The following is a 23,616-nucleotide window of genomic DNA, read 5'->3' as shown; positions in this document are numbered from 1 at the left end:
ATGAAGAAATACTTCTAAGTAACCTGTGGGTAAAAGGAAACTTTACAAGGATCTTGGATGGTATTTGAACTAAACAGTGAATACAAAGCATATCAAAATATATAGGATGCAGTTAAAGCAGTATTAAGAGGGGAATGTGTAGCTGTAATACATTTATTAAAATGAAGAAAGATCTCAAATTAATGATGCAAGTTTCTTCTCAAGAAGGAGGGTTTTTCAGTACTAGAGCAATTGGATGTCTGTATGGGAAAAAAATCAACCTTGATCTCTACCTCACATCATACAGAAAATCTATTTTGAGATGGATTATAGACCTAAATGTAGAAGGTAGAATTATAAAGCTTTTAGGAATAATAAGAGAACGACTTCATTACCTAAGAGTAAGCAAACATTTCTTAGGACATGAAAAGCATTAACCCTAAATAAAAAATTTACAAAATGGACTTAATTGAAATGTAAAACTTCCACTCATCACAAGTCATCATTAAGTACATGAAAAGGGAAACCACACACTGGGAGAAAATAGTCACATTACCTGTTAAAATACATGTATTTTTAATATATATATATTTTTTTATTTAAATTAAATTAATTAACATATAGTGTATCATTAGTTTCAGAGGTAGAGTTCAATGATTCACCAATCTTACACACAGTGCCCTCCTTAATGTCCATCACCCAGTTACCCCATTCCCCCACCCCCTTATAATACATGTATTTGACAAAGGATTTATATGCAGAATATAAGAAGGATTCCTATATATCAGTTATAGGAAAGATAAACATCCCAATTAAAAATGGACAAAACCTTGAGAAGGAACTTCATAAAGAAATATATCCAGATGGTTAATAAATGTATAAAAAGGTGAGCAACATTACTAATCATTGGGGAAATACAAATGAAAACCACAGTGCACATCCATCAGAACAAATACAGTTAAAAAGACCATCAATGGTAGGTGTGAAGATGTGGAACATGTGAAACTCTCATATTGCTGATGAGAGTATAAAATGGTAAATCACTTTGGAAAACTGTTTGAAAGTTTCTAATAAAGCTGAACATGCACAGTAATTTCACACCTCCAAGAGAAATGTGTGCATTTTCACAAAATAACTTTTACAAGAATGTTTCTAGAACCTTACTTCATAGTAGCCCTGCATAAGAAACAACCCAAAATTCCATCTATGTGAATGGATAAAATCAATATGGCACTCATGGTCATTCATGGACATGCACAGAGTAGTGAAAACTATGAATTGCTTGGTGTGCAGGTTTCCAGTGAGGATGAATAAAGCTATGCTCTGTCTTTCTGTTTCAGCCCTCATACTGTAAACATGCATTATTTTTGTGGTCTATTTAGTTCTATGTTTTTCATATTTTTATGCTTTTCGATGGTGATTTCACTGTTCAAAATGGCCCAATTGTAGTGCTGAAGTGCTAAGTGCTTCTCAGTGCAAGAAGGCTGTGACATGCTTTACAGAGAAAATGTATGTGTTGGATAAGCTTCTTTCAGGCACATAGCTCATATAATGCTGTTGGCAGTGAGTTCAAAGCTAATGAATCAACAATATATATTACGGCATCTTTAAACAGAAACACACATAAAGTATTTGTTTTGATTTTGCTTGTTTACATGTATTAATCAGTTGACATACATTTATATATATTGGTATGTTTGTTTATATGTATTAATGAAGTGAGTTAAGACTGAGACTCACAGGAACTTACTGCTGTATTTCCCCTAGAAGCAATTTCCCCTAGAAGCAATGACCCAGTATTTACTAATTCAATGTTTGTGGAGAATTTATTCCATTACTGGGAATAACCAAGAATTGACTACATGCAACCACATGGGTGAAACCTAAAGACACTGTGAGCCACACACAAAAGGGTATGTACTATAGGATTCCATTTATATAATACTCAAGAACAGCAAATCTAATGGCAGTTGGAAAAATGATGATGGGGAAGTACTGATTGGAAATAACGTAACGACACTCTTTGGGTTGATGGAAATATTTATACCTTGACCTGGGAGGTACAGATTAAGATAGAACATGAGAACTGATTCTATTTAATAACTAAGCTCTTCCAACCCAAACTTCAGGTTTGCTAGCTGCAATGTTCTACAGCCACATGGTGGCAGTGTTGTAGAAATGACCAAATTTCTCACTGAGCCTTAAGTCCCTGTTCTCTCTAGTTCAGATCTTTAGTTTCAGGTTGTCTTCCATCCTCCTTTAAGTAATTTATGGCCTCTCTTGTGATGCAGTGTGAACAGTATCCTAAAGTGAGGACCCTACATTGGTCAGAGGCAAAATTGTGGAATGGCAAAGAATATCCTTGTAGTCTGTGTCCCTTCCTTGGCCCTTCATGCCACTTCAGCTCCCTACTCCTTCCTAAGTTCCACTCCTGGAACCCCATCTCCACTCCTTGGGCACTTGGGGCTCATAGGCTGTCAAATTCAACAACCTGAGCCTGATCTTCCATTACTGGGAGAAGGTCACTTACAGGGAAATTCAAGAGATAAAAGCATATTATCCCATGTCATCTAATTGATGTTTCCAGAAGTAAAATTTGGAAATGGAGTAAATGCTTGTCAACTGGGGAATAAAAAGTGCTTTATTTTGTTAAAAACAGGAAACAGGCACAAAATGGAGTTGCTTATGCTAAGCCCCACATCACCAAACCAAGTTTTAACTTAATTACAGTTTCAGTGCTCCCAGAAATGGAATCAGTCAATCAAGAGCCTCCTGACCAGCACTTCTTAGTAATTTGTCTGATAGACCCCTGCCATCTCCCAAAGGATAGTAACCTTGAGTAACTAACCTGCTTTTTTGCTTTGTGCAACTTCCTTGCTTCTGCTCCCTTCTGCCTATGAAAGTTTTCATTTTGTACAGCTCCTTGGAGTTCCTTTGTATTTGCTAGACTGGATGCTGACTGATTCAATCAGTTTTTGCTCAAATAAACTCTTAAAATGTTTAATATGTCTCAGTTTATCTTTCAATAGTCCTTTTTCAGTTAGTCATTAACAAGAATGCACTAGATCTATATCAGAGGACTAGGGGGGTTTTTCAAGCCCTATTGTTAAGTGAGAAAAGCAAAATGCAGGGAAGTGTGCATAATACAACAATGATTAAGCTCCTCTGTCTGTATATTAATATAGAATGACACAGACACAAAGAAATGTGTGGAAAGGTACATACTAGGCTATTAACACCGTTTACTTGGGATGAGATGGGAATACCAGGAAAAAGAAGTAAAAAAGAGCTTCTCTTAAAAAGACTCAGGTTATAGGGTGCCTGGGTGGCTCAGTTGGTTAAGCGACTGCCTTCGGCTCAGGTCATGATCCTGGAGTCCCAGGATCGAGTCCCGCATCGGGCTCCCTGCTTGGCAGGGAGTCTGCTTCTCCCTCTGACCCTCCCCGCTCTCATGTGCTCTCTCTCAAATAAATAAATAAAATCTTTAAAAAAAAAAAAGACTCAGGTTAACAAGAGCATGGATACTATTTTAATTACATATTCTGTGTGGAGATACACACACACACACACACATACGTATAACACATCAATCTATGTATAAATAAATCTAGTTTTTCCTATATGTTTTCTGCCTTTTATATTATGTCTAGTCCTTTCTTACACTAAAATTATAAAAGTATTTTATCGCTATTTCCCCTAGTTTTATTTTATATTTTTGTCCTTAGTCCATCTGAAATTTATTTCCATATAAGTTGTAAGGTAAGGATTGAATAAAATTTTATTTTCAAACAGCCAGTTGATTCAGAAAATATTCTCTAACATTCTAAAAGGAGCTGTAGTGTATTGGCAGGCTCAGTCTCAGCAGCAAAACAGCATGAATATGGATTAAGAACGTGATTGTGAAGCTGCCTTGTGGCACTGGGAGGGCGGGGATCAAGACCTCTGGGGACAGCAATGGTAGAGCAGGGCCAAGGACATGTGGCTGTAGCTGCTCACACCTGTGCAACCCCTATTGTTCACGGTGGCTCCTGCCATCTCTGATCTTGCTAAGATGGGGAGAGGTTACAGATTTATTAGATTTTCTTTTTTAAAAAAGATTTTATTTATTTATTTGACAGAGAGAGACATATTGAGAGAGGGAACACAAGCAGGGGGAGAGGGAGAGGGAGAGGCAGGCTCCCGTTGAGCAGAGAGCCCAATGTGGGGCTCGATCCCAGGACTCTGAGATCATGCCCTGAGCCAAAGGCAGACGCTTAACCAACTGAGCCCTTTCATAGTCCCCTTTCTCAGAAATTGAGGGACAGAGACATGTTTCCTTGGCTTCAGGCAGAGTGGCCCCATCTAGGACCCACCTCAGTGGCTATTCTCTATCAGCAAGCAATCCTATCTGTAGCCAAGGCCCCTGTGACTTCTAGCCCCTTCCAGATCACTGTCTGCCCACGGCATACTTCTCGGAGGTTGGAAGCAGTAACCCTCACCTAATCCTTTTGTTTGGTTCTTCATCTCAGTGCTCAGAGTTCTCATTACCACTTATTTCAGATCCCTCAGCGTTAACAGGACTCCCAAGCCTACCTTATAACCCTGGATCTCCTAGGGAGTGACTGTAGCTTCTCCCAGTATCTTCTCTCCTCCCTGCTCTACATGCAAGAAAGAAAAACCACTGTGAGGGGCACCTGGGTGGCTCGGTCGTTAAGCATCTGCCTTCAGCTTGGGTCATGATCCCAGGGTCCTGGGATCGAGCCCCTCATTGGCTCCCTGCTCAGTGGGAAGCCTGCGTCTCCCTCTCCCACTCCCCCTGCTTGTGTTCTGTCTCTCTCTATGTCAAATAAATAATGTTGCTGTCTCTCTCTATGTCAAATAAATATTGAAATCTTAAAAAAAAAAAAAAAAAGAAAAACCATTGTGAAATAGAAAGACACCATTACTGGTTAAGTAATGGTAATTGAAAGAAATTCCTTAAAGCTGGGAATTTTCTTTGTTCTACAGAAGGCAGAACTAAAAGAATTAAAGGAGGGAATGTCAAATGATAGTAAAGGTATGATTCCATTCCAAATTAGAACCAAAGGATAGAACATGTTAAAATAGAAGGAAAACTCTCAAAGGATGGTAGAAAGCCAAGGGTGTTATAGAACAAAATAGACAGGTGCATCTTCAGAATCCATTAAAACAATGTTGATACAAGATAGATGGGATCACATGGTTGGTTGTAATAAAAGAGAAAACTGCTCAAGAGGAATGAGAAGTTCTAAAAAATGCAAATCTGATCACATAATCACAAATGGTTCAATACAGAAGGCAAGGGGGCTGTACTTGGAGAACTTGGTGTTTGTTGGGGGAGTATTAGGGTGAGCTCTTTAATGACATGTATGAAAAGAAGGCAGAAGAGGAGTATAAGGGCATAGCATATACCTTGCAGAGTAACAATAGGGATGCTAAATTCTAAATGTAATGAAGTCTGCTTTTTTTTTTTTTTTTTTTTTTAAGGCTATGATGGTTTTACCAAAGAATCAAAGACATGTTTAGGGGCATTAAAATGATCAAGAAAGGGCTGTGCTTGCACTAGGAACTCATGAGGTAATGTTGATGATGGCTTGATAGGTGTTATGGGTTGAAATGTGTTCCCCCAAAATATATGTTGAAGTTGCCAATAATTTAGAATGAGACCCTATTTGGAAATACCATCATTACAGATCCAATTAGTTAAAATAAGGTCATACCACAGTAGTGTGGGCCCTTAATTCAATCTGATTGGTATTCTTTAAAGAAGAGGAGGGAGAGAGAGATATAGGTAGGAAAATTCAACGTGAAGACACAGACAGATGAGGGAGGATGCCATGTGACGATGGAAGCAAGGATTGTAATGACACAGCTGCAAGCCAAGGAATACCAAGGTTGGACAGCCACCACCTGAGGCTAAGAGGAGGCAAAGAAGAATTCTATTTAGAGTCTCAGAAGTATCATGGCCCTACTGACACCTTGATTTAAGACCTTTAGTCTCTAGAACTGTGAGACAATTTCTGTTGCTTTAAGCTACCTGGTTTGTGGTACTTTATTATGTCAACCCGAGTTGACTAACAGAGTTAGGCACCTTTTTGTGATGGCATCCTTTCTTGCCTGCCCCTCCTCTTCACATAGTTCTCACCATTGATGAGGGAGACCTTTGTAAGCCAACTGCTGTCCAGTCTCACACATATTCTCTGGCATACAATTTCACTTGGGAGGACCAACTCTTCAAGGCTTGTGTCATGTATCAGTATCAGGATATGGCTCTAGGGATGTTTTTGTTTATTATTCTGCATAGCTTTCTCATGTGGGCTTAGGCAGATTTTTCCTCTCAGCAAGAAAGGCAACAGGCTTGCCATTGAACTCTTTCTCTGATTCATGGAAATGGAGGGAAGATCACAGTTTAGGACAGAGAACCAAAACAACCATATCTTTCTGTCACCAACTTAAATTTCCTTAGGTGCTGTGATATTCATCTACTGGCTAAGCCTTGAGGTCAAAGTTAATCTCCAACTCCAGAAAAGGTTGAGAAACACCAGACTGGAACACATCTGCCACTGGGTCACATCTTCATACTTGACTGAACATGGCCTTTTCTTCCCCTAACCATTAGTCTAGGAAAAGGGTAAGTGGTGAGATTCCATTTCTTTCTTTGAGAAAGTTTTATACCTGGGAAATATGGACATATTATGTCTGGAATTCAAAAGGTACTTAGCAAATTCTTGTGGATCAACTGAAAAAAGAGAAAAAATCAATAGACTAATATTTATTGAATACTCAGATTGAAAGCATGTGGATGCACTGGGACATGCGTTCCTCCAAGGAGGGTTTTATTTTCATGATGGGGCAATCTGTCAAGTGCCCAGTTCTGGACACAATTTGTCTTAATAATTAGGATGAAGGCATAGATAACATGTAGAGCAAATTTGTAAATAGATTGATACATGGAAATATAGTAAATAATATCACAAAAAATCAGGAAAATATCTTGTTGGCTTTGTACTTGATTTTGGTTTTGGGAAAATATGACTTCCAATCATTCAGGTGCCATTTATCAAGAATAGACAGGAGGCTCTGATTCAAGATAGCAGTGTAAGAGAACCCTGAACTCACGTTCTACCATGGACCCACTGAAGCTACATACAGAACAATTTCTTCTGAAAGAAATCCCCAAACTAGCTGAGTGACTCCTATACATTGGGCAAATGAGAAAAAAAAACCAACAACACAAACATCAAAATGGGTAGAAGAGCAGTAAATGGCTACATTAAGAAACAAGGAAAATCTCAACTAAACAGCCTAACTTTATACCTCAAGGAATTAGAAAAAGAAGAACAAATGAAGCTCAAAGTTAGTAGAAGAAAGGAAATAACAAAGATCACAGTGGAAATAAATGACACAGAGACTTAAAAGGCAATGCAAAAAAAATGAAACTAAGTTTTTTTTTAAGAAAAAAAAATTGACAAGCCTTTACTTAGACTCCCCAAGAAAAAGAGAGAAGACTCAAATAAATACAATCAGAAATGAAAGAGGAAATGTTACAACTGATACCACAGGAATACAAGGGATCATGAGACTGCTATGAACAATTATATGCCAAAAAATTGGACAACCTAGAAGAAATGGATAAATTCTTAGAAACATACAACCTACCAAGACTGAATCATGAAGAAAGAAAAAATTTGAACAAATTACTAGTAAAGAAATTTAATTGGTTATAAAAAACCTCCCAACAAACAAAATCCAGGACCAGATGGCTTCATTGTTGAATTCTACCAAACATTTAAAGAAAAATTAATACCAATCCTTCTCAAACTTTTCCAAAAAATAGAAGAGGAGGGAACACTTCCAAAGTCATTTTATGAAGCCAGCATTACCCTGATTCCAGAACCAGACAAGGACACCACAAAAGACAAAGAAAATGACAGGCCAATATCCCTGATAAATGTAGATGCAAAAATCTTCAACAAAATATTAGCAAACCAAATCCAACAATACATTAAAAGGATGATACGCCATAACCAGGTGGGATTTATTCCAAGGATACAAGGATGGTTCAACATTCATAAATTAATGTGATAAGGCACATTAACAAAATGAAGGATAAAAATCATATGATCATCTCAATAGATGCAGAAAAAGCATCTGACAAAATTCAACATCCATTTATAATAAAAACTCTCCATAAAGTAGCTATGAAGGGAATATATCTCAACCTAATAAAGTCCATATATGACAAGCCCACAGCCAGCATCATACTCAGTGGGGAAAAGCTCTAAGATCAGGAACAAGACAAGGATGCCCACTCTCACCATTTTTATTCAAAATAGTACTGGAAGTTCTAGCCTGAGCAACTAGGCAAGAAAAGGAAATAAAAGGCATCCAGATAAGAAAGGAAGAAGTAAAACTATCACCATTTGTAGATGACACAATATTTTATATAGAAAATCCTAAAGACTTTTGCAGGATACAAAAATCCACATAAAAAATCTGTTGCATTTTTATACACCAATAATGAACTATCATAAAGAGAAATTAAGAAAACAATTCCATTTACAATTGCATCAAACAGAATGAAATACCTACGAATAAACTTAATCAAGGAGGTAAAAGACCTGTAACTGAAAACTAAGACATTGATGAAAGAAATTAAAGAAAATTCAAATAAATAGGAAGATATTTCTTGCTTTATGAATTGGAAGAATTAATAATGTTAAAATGTCCACATTACTCAAAGTGGTCTACAGATTCAATGTAATCCCTATCAAAATTCTAATGACATTTTTCACAAACATAGAACAAACAATCCCAAAACAGGCAAAGCAATTTTGAGAAAGTAAAGCAAAGCTGGAGGCATCATGCTTCCTGATTTCAAACTATATTACAAAGCTATAGTATTGGCATAAGAACAGACAGATAGATCAGTGGAACAGAATAGGGAGCCCAGAAAGAAACCCATGCATATAAGGTCAATTAATTTATAACAAAGGAGCTAAAAATATACAATGGGGAAAGGACAGTCTCTTTAATAAATGGTAATGTGAAAACTGGACAGCCACATGCAAAAGAATGAAACAAAACCACTATCTTAAACCATACACAAAAATTAACTCAAAAGGGAATAAAAACTTGAATGTAAGACCTGAAACCCAAAAAAATCCTAGAAGAAAATATAGGTGGTAAGCTCCTCGACATTGGTATTGGCAGTGATTTTTTGGATTTGGCACCAAAACCAAAGGCGATAAAAGCAACAATAAACAAATGGGGCTACATCAAACCAAAAAGCTTTTGTGCAGCAAAGGAAACCATCCTCAAAATGAAAAGACAATCTACTAAATGGCATTAAATATTTGCAAATCACATATCTGATATGGGGTTAATATCCAAAATATATCAAGAACTGGGGTGCCTGGGTGGTTTAGTCGGTTAAACCTCCGACTCTTGACTTTGGCTCAGGTCATGATCTCAGGGTTGTGAGATCGAAACTTGCATCAGGCTCTGTGCTGTGTGGAGCCTGCTTAAGATTCTCTCTCTCGCTCTCCCTCTGACTCCCGCACTCACGCTTTCTCTCTATATTTTATATATATATAACACATACACACACACACAGACACACACACACATACATAAAAAGGTGTTCAACATCACTAACCATCAGGGAAGGGCAAATGCAAACCACAATGAGTTATCATCTCACACCTGTTAGAATGGCTATTATCGGGCGGGAGGAGCGGTAGCGGCCAGGCAGCCCAGCTTCGCGAAGGCTCTCGGCGCACCGCGGCCCGCAGGCACCGGGCACGCGCTCGCCCCGCCGCCACGATGCCCAAGAGGAAGCCCAAGAGGAGGTCAGCGAGGTTGTCCTCTAAACCCGCTCCTGCAAAAGTGGAAACGAAGCCAAAAAAGGCGGCAGGAAAGGATAAATCTTCAGACAAAAAAGTGCAAACAAAGGAGAAAAGGGGAGCAAATGGAAAACAGGCTGAAGGGGATAACCAAGAAACGAGAGAAGACTTACCTGCAGAAAACAGAGAAACTAAAAATGAGGAGCGTCCAGCCTCCGATGAAGCAGGAGAGAAAGAAGCCAAGTCTGGTTAGTACCATAAACCATGTCTTATCAGTGGTCCCTGTCGCCCTTCTTGTACAATCCAGAGGAATATTTTTATCAACTATTTTGTAAATGCAAGTTTTTTAGTAGCTCTAGAAACATTTTTAAGAAGGAGGGAATCCCACCTCATCCCATTTTTTAAGTGTAAATGCTTTTTTTTAAGAGGTGAAATCATTTGCTGGTTGTTTATTTTTTGGTACAACCAGGAAATAGTGGGATATTGAATGTGGGAGGCTTTGACTGTCTTGGGTGTCAGCTCAACATTCCATAGATGGGGTAGTTTTTATATCCTATAATACCAAGCATACTAAATGGCAATTTGGAGTCAGTCGTGCATTTACCATGTCTTGAATATTTTAAATTACTTCTATTCCCATGTTGTTTTTGGTAGAATTGTTTCCTAAAGAAAACCATTCCTAGATCTTGGCTCTCCCAGTCAGAATTCTTGTGCACTCTGTAACATCTTGGTCGTGGTAGTCCAGTTTTCCTAGTAACTCTGTTAATGTGCTGTGCAAGATTGAGAATTTGAGTATGTAGTGTATATGATATTAAATTGTGAATTAATGGGACTTAACAATGTAACAGTGTATCAGCATTTGAAGATCTTGGTACTTGATATACTGTTAAGGAAAATTTGCCTCCAAATTTTAAGCTGGAAGGTCACTGGAATAACTTTTAGAAAAGAATCACAACTACATGGTTTTTTTAGATTTTCGGTACGTACGTTAAGAATTGTGTACAAACTGAAATGTCTGTACTGATCCTCAAAACAACCAATAAAAAATTAAGAAAGAAAGAAAAAAAGAATGGCTATTATCAAAAAAGACAAGAAATAGGAAATGTTGGCAAGGATGTGCAGAAAAGGAAACCCTTGTGTACCACTGGTGGGAATGTAAATTGGTGCAACCACTGTGGAAAATAGTATGGACATTCCTCAAAAAATTAAAAATAGAACTATCATATAGCCCAGCAATTCCACCTCTGGGTATTCAACTGAAGGAAACAAAACCACTACCTGGAAAAGATATCTGCAGCCCCATGTTCATTGCAGCATTATTTATGAGCCAAGACATGGAAGCAAACTAAGTGTCCATCAGTGGATGAATGGATAAAGAAAATGTGGTATATATACACAATGGAATATTATTTATCCATAAAAAGAAGGAAATCTTGCCATTTGCAACAACATGGATGGACTCTGAGGGCGTTATGTTAAGTGAAATAAGTCAGACAGAAAGACAAATACTGTAAAATCTCATTTATATGTGGGATAGAAAAACAAAAACAAAAAACCCTGAATGTATAGATACAGAGTATTCAGACTGGTGACTACCACAGGCAGGAGTGGGTAGGCAGAATGGGTGAAGTGGGTCAAAAGGTATAAACTCCTCAGTTATAAAATAAATAAGTCCTGGGAATGTAACATACATCATGTTGATTATAGCCGGAATTGTGGTGATCTTTTTGCAATATATACAAATATTGAGTCGTTATGTTGTACACCTGAAACTAATGTAATGTTATATGTCAATTATATCTCAAAAAAAAAAAAAAAGGAGAAAAGAAAAAAGACAGGGGAGTAAGTGCTGCTGCTTTTTAAGGATGACAGAGAAGCTGGAAAAAAAAAAGCCAACGCACTTGCTAAGTCCTAAGAATGAGAGGGAAAGGGACAAGACTCAAGTGTAGACTTGCTAGACTCAAGTGTAGAACAAGAAATGAGCCAGTGCGAAGTCTTGTGTACGCTGAATGGAAGAAGGAAACATGAAACAAAGGAGGATGAAAAAACTCACCATTAGGGATTGTGACTGTTTTTGGAGTACAGGTAAATTTCATCAAACATTTTAGGGTTCCAACTATTATATGACTTATTTTATGAAGAAAAGATTTAGTGGCTTAAAACAACTTACATGTATTACCTTTAGTCTGTGGGTTGGGAATCTGGATGCAGCTTAGCTGAGTCCTCTGGTTCAGGGTCTCTGATAACGTTATAGTTATCTTCAGGTTCAGCCTGGGGTTGGGGGGAGGAATCTGCTCCCAGAGTCACTCACATGGTTATTAGCAGGATGTGGTTGCTCAAGGGTTGTTGGACTGAGGGATTCAGTTCCTTGCTGGTTATTGGCTGGACATCTTCCTCAGTTCCTTGCTATGTGGGCTTCTCAATAGGGCAGCTCACAACCTGGTGGCTGGTTTTCCTTGGAGTAAGCAAGCAGGAGAGGAAGAGAGGTCAAGCAAGTGAGGAGCCGGAATCTTTCTTGAAAGCTCATTACTTTTGACATATTCTATGTGTTTGAAGGAAGTCCAGCCCACACTGAAGGTTAGGGAGTTACACAAGGGTATAAATACCAAGAAGCAGAATAGTTAGAGCCATCTTCGAAGCTGCCTACCACATGGGGCATAACTACGGGCTGACTTTGTCAAAAGCAGAAATGTTTGATAGATAAAGGTTTGTATCCCAACATTAAGGGGGATGTACATGTTTCTAACTTACGTGAGGGTTATGCTAAAAAGATGTGGTGAAGGAGGTAGCAGATTGAAAAATGAAAATCAAGGACCAAGAGAAAAATGACAAACCTATTACACAAAGAAGGTACATGCCCATAAACTGGAATTTCTACTCAAATATTAAAATATTCTCAAAAGTCCCAGGAGATAGGACCAGACAAATGGAATAGTTCACATGACAATCTGCTGCTTAAAGACAACACAGAGTCCCAAGACCTTTGACTGACCCCACTCACCAAGAAATACTTGCAAAGGAGAGGAAGTAATACTTAATATCTGAATGTGCCATTGAAAGAAACTTTTAGAGACAATTGGCAGACTCCTTTATATTTAAAATGACCGAAGTAATTAAAAAGGCCAAAAACAAAATGAGCAAATTATATTTTCAATAACTTTGTTTCCCTTAAAGGAGGAGTCTAAAAAGGGAGAAAAATCACAGTATTGGGGAAAATACTTTAGAATAGGCTCTCTCTTCCCTAATCTACGCAGGCTGGTGATCTGGTCCCCCTGCCCATCTCTCAGGCCTCCTCTCCCATCACTCACTGCCTGGCAAGTCTTGCTGCAGCCAAATGGGCCTCCCTGTCAGTCAGCAAAACACCAGCTCTTCCCCAAACCTCATTTCATTCAGGTCCCTGCTCAAATGTCACTTTCCCAGAAAGAGCTTCCCTGACTGCTGTCTAAAATAGCATGGAACTGCCCCATAGTCTTACCTTGCTTTTATTTTTCTTTATACCAGTTACCACTTTCTGAAATTACATCATGCCTTTATTTATCGACTTGATTTCAGCTCAGGTCATGATCTCGGGGTCATGGGATGGAGTCTCTTGTGGGGCTCTGGGCTCAGTATGGAGTCTGCTTGTCCTTCTCCCTCTGCTCCTCCCCCACTGCGTGCTCTCTTTCTCAAATAAATAAAATCTTTAAAAAAAAGGTTTGCATTATGCCTTTATTTCTTTATCTGTTTATTGCCTGACTCCTCCATGGAGATACAAGTTCTGTGAGTTCAAGGTCTTTTTTTTTTTTATTCCCCTAACGATTTTATTTATCAGAGAGAGAGAGAGAGAACGAGGGGAAAGGGGCAGAGGGAGAAGCAGATTTCCCACTGAGCAGCGAGTCTGATGCAGGACTCCATCTCAGGACCCTGGAATCGTGACCTGAGCCGAAGGCAGACGCTTAACTGACTGAGCCACCTGGTGTCCCTGAATTCAAGGTCTTAACTCACAGCTCTTTAGGACCTGGAAAAGCCAGCCATTGGCTTTTATCAAGTGTCTGTAGAGTGAACTGAAAGAAAAAAAAAAGTGATAAAAAAAAAAACATGTCAGGAGAGGAGCATAGCCAAACTAGGGCGAAAAATGTGAGGAACAAACTGACAATTTGCCAGAACTGTGCTAATACAAATTCACACACAATGGGGAATATTTATATTTGTGAATATGTAACTCATTTTTTAAAAAATCTCGAAACTCAAATGAGCTAATCTACATTAAGAAAATATTAAGACCATATATAAATATATAATATTTAATACAGTATATAAATCCGCCCACAAAGCGGCTCCCCTCCCTTCCAGAAGCTCGCGCTAACTTTTGCGGATTCTAAGCGAAGGGACCGAGTTCACCCTCCCTTCTTTATGAAATGTATTCTTGTCGCTATTTGATTGGCTGTTCCTCCCAGGCGCCCTTTTATCATTGGTCATGCTTCCAGTCCATCACTCCCAGACTCAAGCACTCCATTGGTCCGCTGCCTCAGAGAGCGGTGGCTGGTTGCGCTCTGGCAGAAGGAGTTCCCCGGTGACGACAAAGGCGCTCCCCGCCCACATTCCAAAGGCTGGGCGGAGACTTCCCGCTGCCCAGCCTTTCCGGGCGGGACGGGGCGGAAAGCCAGACTTTTGATTGGATAGGGAGGGCGAAGTGAGTATCCGATTGGTCACTGCCCTAGAGGGAGGTGGAGTCATAGGTGGGTCCTGGAGCAGAACTGAGGAGCCCTGGGAAGTCACAAAGTTTGTGTCTGGAGCGGTAGTGGAAAGTGGGCTTACTGCGAAGGGATTTTCTTGGGATGAGAGCAGATCTCCTGCCTTCATTTTGGATGCGCGCCCTGCTTTAACCGCCCCCCCGCCCCCAGCCTTCAGCCAGATCCCTGGACAGCCTGTCTCTCCCGGCAGTTCTCAGACTTCCGAGGACACCGGACGGGAGTTGGCAGTTCTCCCTCGGGCAGAGCAGAGAACGTTTTTCCTTTCTAAGTGCATAAGCTTCAGCACACGCGCACACACGCACACACGCGCACACACCCCGCGGAGCCGGACCTTAACCTCCGAGGCGGCTCTGCCCGCTCCCCTCCTGCCCTCAGCATCCTCGGCCCAGCGTCCCTCGGACCAGCATGGAGGTGCTGGAGAGCGGGGAGCAGAGCGTCCTGCAGTGGGACCGCAAGCTGAGCGAGCTGTCAGAGCCCGGGGAAACCGAGGCTCTTATGTACCACACGGTGAGGACTCGGCGGGGCGGGAAAGGGGCGGCTTGCAAGGGGGGAGTATTGTCATTAAAGGAACCGCTAGGGACAGGGACCTGGGAAGGAAGATTTGGGAAGAGGCAGGCATGCCCGGAGTGAGGATCTAGGGAGAGGTGTGGTTTTTCGATCCGAACAGATAAATGTGGGCCACTGGCCCTTTTGAAGTTTCGGTAACAGTAATGACAGTTTCTATTTCTTTGGCAATTTATACTCTTTTCCCGAGTCGTTTTCACACCTGCAATATCATTTGCTCTTGCTGTCAGTACTGTAAAGCAGAAGTGGGAGATGGTGGGGAATAAGGGGAGATGGTGGGGAAAAATATGCCACTGTTGAGTTTGCTACTGATTTTGTGGGAAGGTTTTAAAAAACTAAACAAAGTGGCATTTTCTTTCCTTCGTTGTCATATTCTCTCTCTCTTTTGTTTATATTTCAGGAAGTACACGTGTGTGTGGGTGCGCACGCGTGCGTGTGTGTGTGTGTTTTGGAAAAGCCCCTTTGATATTAGGAGAGAGACTACGTTATTTGGTTTCTTTAACTGTACAGCCAAGAAACCTGCTTCCTCTCTCTTCAGAGGAAAGATCAGCAGAGTATGGAAAATCTGAGGCAGTTCCATATTTCAGAAAAGCTTCGGAGAAGGTGGGACGGCTCACCAGTTCTTTGTTCAGTCTTATGCCTCCGGGACCTCGTTGGGGATTGAACTGTAACAGGAATACTGCACATTTCTTTTAAAAGTTTCAATTTCAAATTTTGGGTATTAAATTTGCAAAATGAAATTCTGTTTACAACAGCCAGCAATGTTAATATGATTTTATGTGAGATCTGTTTTTTTGTTTCTTATAAATGCAGGAGTTTGTAATGAGAGAGAGAGTGTGTGTGTGAGAGAGAGAACACTAATGAGAAAACGAGAAGCTTGCCTGTTTGCCTTTCATGATTTTTTTAAGGGGGTCAGTGCCAGGATATTTGAAACTTTTGCAAAATGGCCTGCAGGCTCCACCTCCTTGGCCTTTGCCTCTGGTTGACGTTATTTTGGGAAAAGGGATGAGGGCCTCCCTGTGATTCCCACCAAGGCACTTGTGATGGCTGAGAATGGCTTGTTGAAAAAATGCAGAGTGCCCGGTGGAGAGGGAGTGGTAGTTCATGCTGGGGCAAAAGCCAGATGTGTAGTGCGATCTGGGTTTTGCTTACTGAGGCTTTCCCTGAGGAGACCACGTGGGCTGCATTTGGACTGAGGGCCCAGATGTGCTTCCTGTTGTCAGTACAGAACTTAGAGCACATTGGTCCTCAAATATCTTCTGGTAATTGGGTGCTCCAGGTGTTTCTACTGACATTGGCTGCATTTTAACCATTTGTGTGTATGGGTGGGGGGCAGTTCTTCTCTTTTGTTCTTAAACATACTGTGAAAATGGCTCACCCAGCCGCTGTAATGCCACAGCTTTGGGGTTGTCTTTCAGCTGGTGGCATGAATTATGCACAGGCATACACATTCCCTTTCTTGCATTTGTGACTTGCATTTGTGAGATCATGGACTAGGATTTGAGATGCTACCTGTGACTATGACATTAAGTGCAGACAGAACAGTTTGGGCTGGCTCTAGTGAAGATCTTTATGCACAGTTTCAGGGGTAGAGACCTTCCATTCCTTTTGGTATTAACGGCTCAGTTTTTCTGTTATTGTGATGAAGCAGTGATGTGTGATTATTTTTCTTCTAACTTTATTTTTTTTTTAACGACTTTTATGTCTACCACTTAGGGGTGTGTCTCTCCTCTGGGAAGCTCACTCATATAAAATGCCACCTCATCATTGCTACAAGTAGTTGCCAACACACTGTGTATATAAATTAGTGTTGAAAGAGGTATTGGATTTAGTAGCACAGACGACTGGATTATATTCCTTCTAAACTAAGGGGAGTTTGGCAGAGATTTGAAAATAGATAACTTTCCCATCTGTTTCTTGAACTCTGTTGGGTATCCAGTTGCAGAGCTGGTTATTATTGCTATTCGTCCAAAATGTGGAATAGCCTGACCTCCGGGTCTAAATAGGGATTTAGTTACCACATGCATGATTGCTAATGCCCTGTTTTAGCAAAACCTGTCACCTGCCTGGTTTTAAAAACATAGAAGTTTCAGATTGCCTGAGGCTGGGATTGTACCGTCTCTCGTGACTTCTGTGAACCATCAGGAGCAATGTTTTTCTCATTTGGTTAGTTGTGAAGAAGACTTCTTGGTTCAGAAGGACAAAGGCTTAGAGGGGACAGGATAGAAGTCTACAAAATAATGAAGTATGTGGATAGAATGAATATGCATTTGCTCATTAGGTCCTGACTTATGAGACCTTTGGGCTTCCTCTTGAAGCTTAAAAAATAGTTTCTATACAGATGACAATATATGATTTTAAATCAGTGAGTAGTACTTTTATGAACGCTGTTGTTTCTGGAGTATGTACAGGCTAAAAGTGGGTTTAGAAAAGGTGGTGGATCTAAAAATGCGGAGTATGTCTCTTTTCTGGTTTGAAATCATTGTGAGAAACCTTGTTCCTTACCCCAAACCTGCCTGGATGTTGGGCATTTCTAAGACATATGTTGTGTTCCTCTAAGATTCTATGCAAATTACATTTCTGGGAATTCATTGTGGGATTTTGTAATTTAAAGAGCAAAACAGGCTATGCATTTTATCTACTTATATATACACAATTCATATTCAGAAGGATGCTCAAGAAATGGATCATTGTTTCTGGCAAGGGAACCTGGGGATTGGAGGTCATGAGAGGGAGCAGGGGTGAGGGAGTTATTTATATACTATCCCTTTTGTACTGTTCTAATTTTTACCTCTTGAATGTATTTAGAAAATGTAAAATTAAAGTTTAAAGGCACCATGTAACACTGGACTAGAAGTAATTTTAGCCTGAGTCTGTCTAGGGGAAGGGGGGATCTAGTGTTCCATTAAAGCTCAACACTTCCTAAGTCAGTTGAGGCCTTGGGTGAAGAGAGGAGGAAGCAGGAGTGCTTGGTGGAAAGGGGCTCTAAGGATGGAGGATTAACCGTGAGTTTGGGTCTGATAAACTTTATGATCGTGGTAACTTTCTTATATCTCAGTTTAACGATCTGGAAAATAGGAATTTTTTTTCAATTTTTGCAATGATTTATTTTTTTAAAGATTTTATTTATTTGACAGAGAGAGAGATAGCGAGAGAGGGAACACAAGCAGGGGGAGTGGGAGAGGGAGAAGCAGGCTCCCCACTGAGCAGGGAGCCCAATGTGGGGCTCGATCCCAGGATCCCGGGATCACGACCCGAGCCGAAGGCAGACGCTTAACGACTGAGCCATTCGGGCGCCCCACAATGATTTTATTCTCTGTAAAAAAAAAACTCTACAGTAGGAACTGCGAAGTCTTCACAAAGATAATGACAGACGTTCTGCTTTTTTTCAATGCTATTCATATGAATCCAATACTTTGTAAGGTTATTTAGTGGTTATGCACTAAAATTTTATATCTAGTTGGTGCTTAAAGTGAAATGACCAATTCCAGACAGTGGAAGGTAGAGAGTTAAGGGGATGTTCAACCTGCCTAGTATCCGGATGCAAAGGTCATCTGGCTTCCACATCTATCCCTGATGCTGGGGTGAAGTTGGCTAATTTCACAGGCTGGTGAGATTCCTGGCTTCCTCCTTCCTCCTGGCTGGCCCAGCGACTCGTGTGTCTCCAACGGGATACTGAAGCCTTTGGGTCGATATTCCACCTTGGAGACAGCTCCTGTTGTTGGCCCTGGCCAGGTTCTCAGGGGGAACCTGGGCCCCTCCTGGCTTGAGAAGATCATTACTTGTCACCTGATCTCTACAAACTGAAGGATGAGTAATGAGTTCTAGTAGGAGAATTGAAAAGCAAATACACTTTGTCTTCAAGGCCCTCACTTCACCTTTCTTGACCTTTGTTTTCATGTTTTCCTCCCTTCTTGGGCCCCAAGTACTCACTGTAATAGTATTCCCTTTCTAACTCCCCATCCTAAATTTTGCTCTCATGAAAGATTTGGTGAGCTTACACTGAATATTTAAATGTTAGTAAGGCTAAACCTGTGACCCCTAAATGGGCATTTATATTTAACAGTAATTACTTCAGCTCAAAAGGGTGAATCTCTAGATGGAGAACTTAAGGCAATACCTATTGGTTGTAGGGGAGTGGAGGGAGTGCTCACTATTCTATTCCATATATGTGGCCCTTATTCATAAGGCAGCCAGGTACCTGTGTTGCTAATTTATGTGTGATCTAAAGGATTTTCAATGGCTTGGTGAAATTTCTTTGACCTATTATATTTTTGTCTCTGAAATTGTTCTCATGGTGATAACACAGGTTGGGGGAAGGTAGACTCAGGCACAGCTCTGAAAGATGAGAGGGCAGTACTGAGTTTTGTACTTGCCCTCTTTCTTGAAAAACCCCCAAATAATAATGTTCTATGGAAGCAGGGTGGTTTGATGAGAAGTTGCTCTTGCAAGAAATGAGGCATTGCCTCTAGATTAATAATTGAATTAAATTATAATGTTTGCAGCTGTAAGTGAAACTGATTCAGACTTTTTATACAATAAGTGAACTATTATGTCATGTCGTAAGAGGCCTAGAAGTATAGCTCCTTGTTTGACTGATTTGGCAACTCCTCTATCATCTATCTATCTATCTATCTATCTATCTATCTATCTATCTATCTATCTATTTTTTTAAACGTTTTATTTACTGGGGCGCCTGGGTGGCTCAGTCGGTTAAGGTCTACCTTCAGCTCAGGTCATGATTCCAGGGTCCTGGGATCAAGCCCCGCATGGGGCTCCCTGCTTAGCGGGGAGCCTACTTCTCCCTCTCCCTTCTCCTCTCCTGCCACTCCCCCTGCTTGTGCTCTCTCTGTCAAATAAATAAATAAATAAATAAAATCTTTTAAAAATTTACTTTTGACAGAGAAAGAGAGAGAGAGAGAAAGCAAGCAGGGGGAGTAGGAGAGGGAGAAGCAGGCTCTCCACAGAGCAGGCCCTGACTGAGCCACCCAGGTACCCTCAGCAACTCCTCTAAATGCCATCCATCTATGTGCAGGTTTCATCTTTGGGTTGGATGCAACCGGAAGACAGCTCATTCCCAGATGAGTTTCGGGTGTTGGATTCAAAATGACAATATCCAGAGGAAAGGGGGGCGCCTGGGTGGCTTGGTCGTTAAGCGTCTGCCTTCGGCTCAGGTCATGATCTCAGGGTCCTGGGATCGAGCCCCGCATCGGGCTCCCTGCTCAGCGGGAAGCCTGCTTCTCCCTCTCCCACTCCCTCTGCTTGTGTTCCCTCTCTCTCTGTCTCTGCTGTCTCTCTCTCTGTCAAATAAATAAATAAAATCTTTGAAAAAAAATATCCAGAAGAAAAAGAGAGGTTGAATCTTCCTGTGTCTCTTTTTAGGATGGAAGAAACTTTTTTCAGAAGCCCACCAGCTCATTTCTCTTTGAGCTTCCTCCGCAAGGATTGGGTCAGTTGACCATTTTAAAACCAATGGCTGGAAAGGGATTTACATGATTGGCTCAGATTAATCATTTGGGGATTGAGCTATTGGTGGCTCAATCAGCATGATTGTAATGATCATCAGAAAAATAGTCCAAGTTGGCAGTCCTTTCTGTAGTGTGTTTGTTTGACCAGTGGCTGTTTTCCTCACAGAGATGGGCTAGCAAATGGAAAATGTTTTAAAATCCACAATAATTAGCCTTGGAAGCAAAAGATCAACCCAAGTCCTGTGCCACTTGCAAAACTCTAAGAGTGTTACTTAGCTGTTCTAATAGCGCCCAGTGAAGGAAGACTCTAGAGACAGAACTGGCCTCGGAAATGCACACAAAGGCTATCAGGGAGGGTGTGGTGCGGTGTCCCAACCCACTGACTAGGAAATGTAGAATTAACTATATTATCTGACCTGTCTGTATCAGGGTCAGATATTGGGGCCGGAGGTAACTCACTAAGCCTGTAATCGTGCTTATCATGCGAGAAAAGAATGACTTGTTTCGTTCGAGGTCCACACAATCTCAGATCAGCAGGTGGAAAGCTGAATGTCAGTTTTCAAAGAAGCTGTGTTTTTCAGTTGCCTATGGCCATTCACATATGGATAAGCCCGTGTGTGCCTGCTGGCATCTTGAGCTGCCTGCCTCAGCCTGGCATGGCTCTGACCTGTTTGCTGTCTTGGGGCAAATGGCCTTAGGCCTTGGTGGGGCATTTAGTAGGGTTTTGAGCCCACAGCTGTCAGATGTCTGAATTGTCCAAGTGAGTAATTTTATGGAAGAGGGGAGTGTTCATGTTCCCTGTCGGTGCAGAGTCAGGATTGAAAGAAAATGATGAGACCCACGATCTTTGGGTCAACTTTGAACCTGTTCCTCTCCCTTCCTGCTCATCATATGCTCTCTGTCTCTTTCAACTGAAGTTCTAAGTGACCTCGATTTTCCCTGTAATCGAATCCTATAGGTCATCTGCGAGGCACATAGGACGCATTAGCCTGTTTTATCTACCGATTTTATCTACCGAGAATCTGGGGCCTAGATCAGTACAGCATTTGCTCAGCTGAAACACAAGCTCCTTGAGGACAGGGGACATGACTTTGGCTTTCTGTATTCCCATGATGCTTAGCCAAGTGCAGGATGCTCAGAGATACAAAATAATTGCTTGATGCCTAATTAAGTGGAGTGAGGCAGTCTTGGAGAATGGATAAGCTTGCTGGCCTCGACCTCTTTTGTTAATATATTTTTTAAACTCTGAATTCTTGTAAATGCTTCTGGAAATCTGAAAATTTAGTGTGAAAGCGACCAGCATAATTCAGTGTCAATATCTTTTCTTGTTTAGTTTATAGAGAACAAGGTGGGAGTGTGGGTGAATTTTGAACAGTCGAACCCCGGTCTCCACCAGTGTGGAGTGGAGGGCAGCATGGTGGAAAGGGTGGGCTTTGGAGTCAGGCAGATTCGGCGTCAGGGACCCCTGGTTCTCTAGTGACCTTGGGCAAGTTCCCTTACATGTCACTGCTTGGCCCATCATAGACACGCTTTTCCACCTTCTCTCCTGAGTTAACTGTCTTTTCTCTGGGGAAAAGATGCACAACTTCGGGAGTCTGACATCACTCAGGAAGCGCGGGGGCCTGTTATTAGTCTCTCTCACACATCCTCGTTTCCTGCCCTCCCCAGCTTCTACCTTCGGCTGTAAACACAGGTCTCTGCCTTGAACACATGTTTGCCAGATGCTGTTGCCCCCTCTTGCTCATTTTTTTTTTCTCTCCTGTTTACTGCCAGGTTTTCTCAAACAAGTAGTCAATACCTACTGCCTGCATTTCCTTCCTTTCCACGTACTTCTGCACCCTGTCAGTTCTGGTTCCCACTGTTGCTAGAAGGTCCTCCAACTTCTCTCTAACTGCTGCATCCAGTCTTTTCTCTGTCCTCACCTGCTAGGCCTCATGGAAGTAAGTCGGCAGCATTGAACACAAGGTCATCTCATACTCATTCTTGCTTTGGCTTCCATGACGGTCTGGTGGGCTCAGCTTTTCCTTCTTCATTGGCTTCCTTGCTACCTATTAAATGTGAGCATTGGGTACTTGGCCTTGTGTCCTTTCTGTACGCTCCCCCGGGCTCCTGTGTCACCTTCAATACAGCTGGTTCTCAGATCTTTGTATCTATTATTTGTCTCTTGACGGAAAGTGGGAGCTCTTTGGTATGACCGAAGCTTCTTTTGGGCCCTCATTCGCTCTGGAAAAGCTCTGACTGGATAATCCTTGAGTCTTCATGCTGCATCACTCTAAAAGGAGTAAGGGAAACTTTGAACCCCCTTTATCACTGCATCTCATTTATCTCAGGGAATGTTTACTGACTCAGCTCTCCTACAGTATAGACCCACGAGCGGCTCCCAGGTCATCACTGGGACACTTGTGAGTCAGTGTCACCCATCAGATGCAAGCTGTGTTTTGGCTGGGCTTGTGCTTATTCTTTGGGTTTGGGAAACACTTTGTGGTGTTCCGGAGTGGTGTGTCTAAACTTTTCTAGGACTGCGTGGAAGGTCAATGCAAAAATCAGACATAACTTCTTAGAATCATGCGCCATATATTCTTCCGTTGTGTAGGGCTACTGTCAAGCTCAGTTGCAATTGCCTCACGTTGAACTGCCTGCCTCTGAATTGCTCTGTTCTGGAGTAATTTATTTACCTAAACTGTGCTGACATTACTGAAGAGCTTTGAAGTTTTTTAAAGACTCGAGATGGGTCGCTCTGAGCCACCCACATTCCTCTGCCTGCCTCTTGTTCGAAGTTTCAATGGCGGCTCTTGGAAGAGAGTTTTTCTTTGGAGTGTAAGTCATTTTGTTGTGTGAACTCGTTGTGTTGCAAGTTACTTGACATTCTGGGTCTCCCTTTATCTGGCTGTAAAATACTGCATTTGTATCACATGGCCCCAGAATTTCTTTTAACCCCATAGTTCTGTTCTGGGTATCAGGCTCCTCCCTTTGAAAGGCTCTCAGCTTTGAAAAATGATTTAAAATACCAACAAGAAGATTTAGTTGGTT

The 23,616-nt window shown here is 41.2% G+C and overlaps 1 protein-coding gene across 1 annotated transcript in view; it reads left to right on the top strand.

Annotated features, from left to right (window-relative positions):
- The first annotated feature begins 14,558 nt into the window (after positions 1-14,558).
- CREB3L2 (cAMP responsive element binding protein 3 like 2) overlaps positions 14,559-23,616 on the top strand; it is a 108,919-nt gene continuing 99,861 nt past the window's right edge. The window contains exon 1 of the mRNA XM_035021184.1: positions 14,559-15,061. Within this exon, the coding sequence (XP_034877075.1) occupies positions 14,960-15,061 (102 nt within the window). The 5' untranslated portion in view covers positions 14,559-14,959. The remainder of the gene's footprint in view (positions 15,062-23,616) is intronic.

The sequence above is a fragment of the Mirounga leonina genome, unplaced genomic scaffold (assembly GCF_011800145.1).
Source record: "Mirounga leonina isolate KUSES-001 unplaced genomic scaffold, KU_Mleo_1.0 Mir_174, whole genome shotgun sequence".
NCBI lineage: Eukaryota > Metazoa > Chordata > Mammalia > Carnivora > Phocidae > Mirounga > Mirounga leonina.
The sequence above is the reverse complement of the archived record's forward strand: the minus strand, read 5'-3'. Positions and strand labels throughout refer to the sequence as shown.